General features: G+C 34.5%; 1 protein-coding gene across 6 annotated transcripts in view; it reads left to right on the top strand.

The window, feature by feature from the left end:
- LOC107695599 (lipopolysaccharide-responsive and beige-like anchor protein) overlaps positions 1-4,965 on the top strand; it is a 274,449-nt gene that overhangs the window by 102,696 nt on the left and 166,788 nt on the right. For all 6 annotated transcript variants that reach the window (XM_016495624.1, XM_016495602.1, XM_016495617.1 and 3 more), the window contains exon 30: positions 2,814-2,989. In XM_016495624.1, coding sequence (XP_016351110.1) covers positions 2,814-2,989 — 176 coding nt within the window. The remainder of the gene's footprint in view (positions 1-2,813; positions 2,990-4,965) is intronic.

Raw genomic sequence — 4,965 nt, forward strand, 5'->3', positions numbered from 1 at the left:
AGCACATTTTCCACTTGTTCTTAAAATGAATAAATCAGCCTATGTAACATATGTAATACTTTAATAATTGACTTAAGAAATACAGTTCTTTATTTATAAAAAATATATTTTTTTTTTTTGTGAAATTCAGTAATTAAGTTAATTCTGTAAAAGTAGTTATACCATTATAATCTTGCCTGCTGAAGAAAAAAACAATAGAACCCCTCCCAAAACACAATAACAAATTTAATGGATTTCAGGGTTATAATGGGAATTTGTTTGTTTTTAATGTAAACTATAATGGTGTCTATTTGATGGATTCTATTGGTGGGATGTAATCTGGCAGATGGCAACCAATAGAACAACAGTAATTCCTATTGGAATAATGCCCAAAACAAAAAGGAATTTTGTGATGGTTTAATGGAAACTATAAGAATTTCTGTGATGGTTTCTATTGTTTTTTTCAGCAGGGTAATGATACCCATACTGTGCTGCACATTATTGACAATATTGAGCTGAAGCATGACTTTGCAAATTTAAAATCGCAAATCAAATCGCAATCGCAATATCTGTCAAAATAAAATCGCAATTTGATATTTTCCCCCAAACCACACAGCCCTAGTTATAACACAAATGAACATATGACAAACAAATCAAAACTATTTATATTTTAGCCTAGAGAAACTTTGTTAACCAGCTTCATGAGGAGGAATCCTCGGATGCGTATCTAAAAGTAGGGTGTAAATAAGGTTTCTGGCTGTGTAAATACTTTTTTTTTTGTTTTTTTGCATTTCTCCTGTAGTGTGCTCTCATTAGTTCACTATTACATTCTTGTTACTTTCAAGTATGTTGTTTGAATGTATGTGTGTGTATTCTGGTTTATATGGTTTATGTCTGTAATGACATGGGTACTACAGTGTAAACATGGTTTATGAAGACACTTCCTGTTTCTCCATAAATGGCTTAGAAAACATACTAAACAGTGTTTTTTTAAGTCAAAAATTGCCAGTTTTATGTGAGGGATAGCTTTAGGGTAAAAGTATAGAAAATACAGTTTGTACAGTATAAAAACCATTACGCCTATGGAGGGACCCCATAAACCACATGCAAGACTATTTAGTATGCAATAGCACAACAACCAAATATGTCTAAGCAAACCACTTTGTTTTTTTTTTCGAAATCCTAACCGTCCAGTTGGTAATTGGCAGGATGAGGAGCATGATGTAGTTCCTGAGCCATCTGTAGGTGTTGCTTCACCTGCAAAAGAAGTAGAAATTTGGACCCGAATAGAAATAGAAATGTAATTTATAATTAATAATTAATTAATTATTAAATTATAAATTAAATTAAATAGAAATTTCCATGGCTAAGACTGTGGATAAAACTTCTTGCTTATGCAGTTCAGGACGAAAAAACAGTTTCCAAGAGCTAATTCCATAGCTTGTCTTTGCTCGTTTGAAAAGCATGATAAAGCAACTATAAAAAATTAACTTTAAACTTTTGACTCGATTGTTTTTGTTATTATTATATTGCACATACTGTGAAAACATGACAGTTCAAAATAAAAACCAAAATAAATTATTTAAAAAATTCAAAACAACAAAATCATTCCCAGCACCAAAATATCTTATTGGAAACTCTAGTCCATACAAGTCTATTTTAGTGTTCGGAGTCTTCTAATGCCAGACCAACAATAGGAACAGACCAAAGTTTAGGTCATAATTCACTGAAAATCTACCCCTCCATTGCAGCTCTCAAATACTGTTCATCAGGTTTATTTGCAACTCAAGCAAGAGCCAATGAAGGCATCAGACCTTTTTATTAATTTTTTTTTAAATCTGAATGCGAGCTATTCCTTTTGTAGTCTTTTGATGATGAGTTTTTTTTTGTGCCTACATTTAATAGTTCTTTTTTGACATTTTAGCGTTTGATAACCCCTTGTAAAAATGCATTAAGAACCACCAAAATATTTTTCATTTTAATTCCCACAGAAAAGAAAGTATATGAAAAACAACATGAGTGAATGTGACTGAATATTTATATTTGTCTACTAAACTAATTTAAGCATAAATCGCCAGATTGTACAGTTTTTGATATCATGAGGAACGCACATTCAGTCAAGTGTGTCCAGACTGTTGCCTAATACTGTAAACAGAGCACAACCCTCAGAATGAACTAAAATTTTGAAGACATTTTCAGTCCTTCAATCTTTACCTAACCGCAAAACAGCTTGTTTATCAGATAATCACAAAGCCTGACACTGTAAAGGGACACACAGTAGCTTCTAGACCATAACACACCGCCAAATTTAATCAATCACGAAGTTTAGAGCTCTGAGTGACAGGAGCTGGGAGACCATTGATTGGTCAAAAGATAGATGCTGCCATTATGGAATATTCTGTGTCAGGGAAACAGGGCTCTAATTACACTAACACGGTAAATGGGCTTCTTGTGTTGTGTGAGCTGGGCGGCTTTTTATGCTAAATCACATTATGTGGAGCATATTTAGCCTACATCATCAGTCTGATCGTTATAGGGCCGACGATAGAACAAGAGCTAATGGTTTTTTGACAGAGTGCTTGATTCTCTAGCTCTGTGTATTTATCAGAACATCAGAGTCTGCTTTCTGCATTGCGTGATAAAAAAGACAACAGCTCAAAATATAATGCAAGCATAAAATTCTTTAATTCAATTCAACGCACCAAAAAAGGAAAAAGGAATAATTTTTTGTAATAGTAATAATGTACTACAACAGTATCAATTCTGGCCATCCTAAAAATCCTTCCGTTATATTGATTAACTTATTGCCTTCTTGGTCATTCATTCTTTTACAGGAGTGTTGTTGTGGCACCCAAGAGAATGGGTGGGGCTCCCTCACCAGGAATGAGTACAGTCTCCGCAGCTGCATCCGTCCCATCAGCCACTGCTGCATCCTCAGGTGGAACTCCAGTCAGCAGTGTGTCAGTGGTGTCCGCAGGAGAAACTGTTGAAAGCACAGAGTCTGCCCCAGGTGAGTGTCTTCATGAAAGAGCATGTCAATAACTACACTTTACCAAAGTACAGAGCTTCATATTTCCGTCCTAGTATAGCTGATAAACGTGAATCAAAATTTCATCCTGTGTTGTCCTTTACATTACTGTATATTACACATAATTTACGTTTGTTATAAATGCTCTATAAATGAAATAAAAATAGAAATATTTACAACTGTTTCAAAAGTGTTTTTTTTAAGTAAGTCTCACCAAGGCTGCATTTATTTGATCAAAAATACAGTAAAAACAATAATATTGTAAAATATTATTACAATTGAAAAATTTAAATGTAATTTATTCTTGTGATTGCAAGCTGAATTTTCAGCAGCTATTACTTTAGTTATCAGTGTCACATGCTCAAGAAATATTTCTTATTGTTATGTTCAAAACATTTGTGCTGCTTAATATTTTTAGTAATTATTTTGTGGTAACTGATATATTTTTCGTGTATACAAAGAAAGAATGGCATTTATTTGAAATAAATATCTTTTTCAACATTATAAATGTCTTTACTGTCACATTTGATCAGTTTAATGCATCCTTGCTGAGTAAAGGTATTCATTTCTTTTAAAAAAAAGGCGATTGAATGGATGACTCATCGATTAATGTTATTGATATCAATCTAACCTTACTATGTGTGTGTGTGTGTGTGTGTGTGTGTGTGTGTGTGTACAGGTATGGCTGTAGTTTTGAGGCCCAAGATTTTGAAAATGCCTTTATAGATATAGTGGAATATGTCAAAAACTTAATGACATCTGAAGTGGTCTTCACAATTTGAAATCCTCATACATCAGCCAAATCATGTTTTTCAGTAGATCTAACCATATCAACAACTATTTGTGAAGATTAGGGGTTGGATTTGAATTGTAGCCAACATCATCTCTATCTAAAAATCATTGCGTCTATGAGATGTTCATTTATTTTGAAACCAACATGTGCGTGCACACATGATCCTTTGTGCGTGAAGGGATTGTTTTTTGTTCCCTTTAGCTTTTCTTGTCTTTGAAGTAGTGTACTCATGGGTCTATATCTCATGCTTTTAGTTTTAAGCTTGTCTGTATTTTTATGGTTCTCTTGTGTGTGTGTGTGTGTGTGCGCACAAGGAGAGGGGCAGGTCCCAGCTGAATAGAGATAAGCTAATTTTCTCCGAGCTGTTTGAAGTGGCTACTTCATCAGCAAGTGGGAGACTCTCCGCAGACACACATGTTGGTGCTTAAAGAGCCGCTGTCCCCACAGCCAGGAACATTCCATACTGCTGCAAGAGTTATCCCTGCCCTGAGACCCCACGTGTGCATGTGTAGAGATATTAGTGTATGCAGATTTATCGTGGTGTGATATTTTGTGAGAGAGAGCATGATCGTGCCAAGACCTTCACTAGCCCAAAATGTGTCACTTTCAGGGGCAAGATGAAATTTATTGGCATATAATTATTTGTACACTAATCACAGCCACACACAGGGCTAATGAATTTATGGGCTGTTTTATCAGGGGGAGTGTAAGAGCTGCTCTAATGCTTATTTTACATGAATTCTAACGAGAGCAGAGCTATCATTCAGCTAAAACTCCTTTCACATGGTGTCAGGGCTTCAACATAGATCTTCACTCTTCTCCCTTATATAAAAAAGTTTGTAGATAGCAGCAGGAAAAGGTTATTTTACTAGGTTATTAGAAGGTCTAGGCAATATGAATATTGTCAAAGCAAAATTGTGAATATTGTGTTTCATTTTAATGCACTTTATTTGGCCGTTAAGTGTCATTAGACACATTTAACGATCCTTTCTCGCCTAGTGAGAAAGACAATGATTACACATATATGTGCTTAAAGCAGCACTATGTAACTTTTTCTGTGTTCAAAATTTGCAAAATGTATATAATGAGCGAGTACATCATGAATTCATCTTCTAAACTGCGTTTTTGTCTTATTCCGAATCACTACGGTACACTTATAATAAGT

The sequence above is a fragment of the Sinocyclocheilus anshuiensis genome, unplaced genomic scaffold (assembly GCF_001515605.1).
Source record: "Sinocyclocheilus anshuiensis isolate Anshui unplaced genomic scaffold, SAMN03320099.WGS_v1.1 scaffold517, whole genome shotgun sequence".
In the NCBI taxonomy this organism is placed as follows: domain Eukaryota; kingdom Metazoa; phylum Chordata; class Actinopteri; order Cypriniformes; family Cyprinidae; genus Sinocyclocheilus; species Sinocyclocheilus anshuiensis.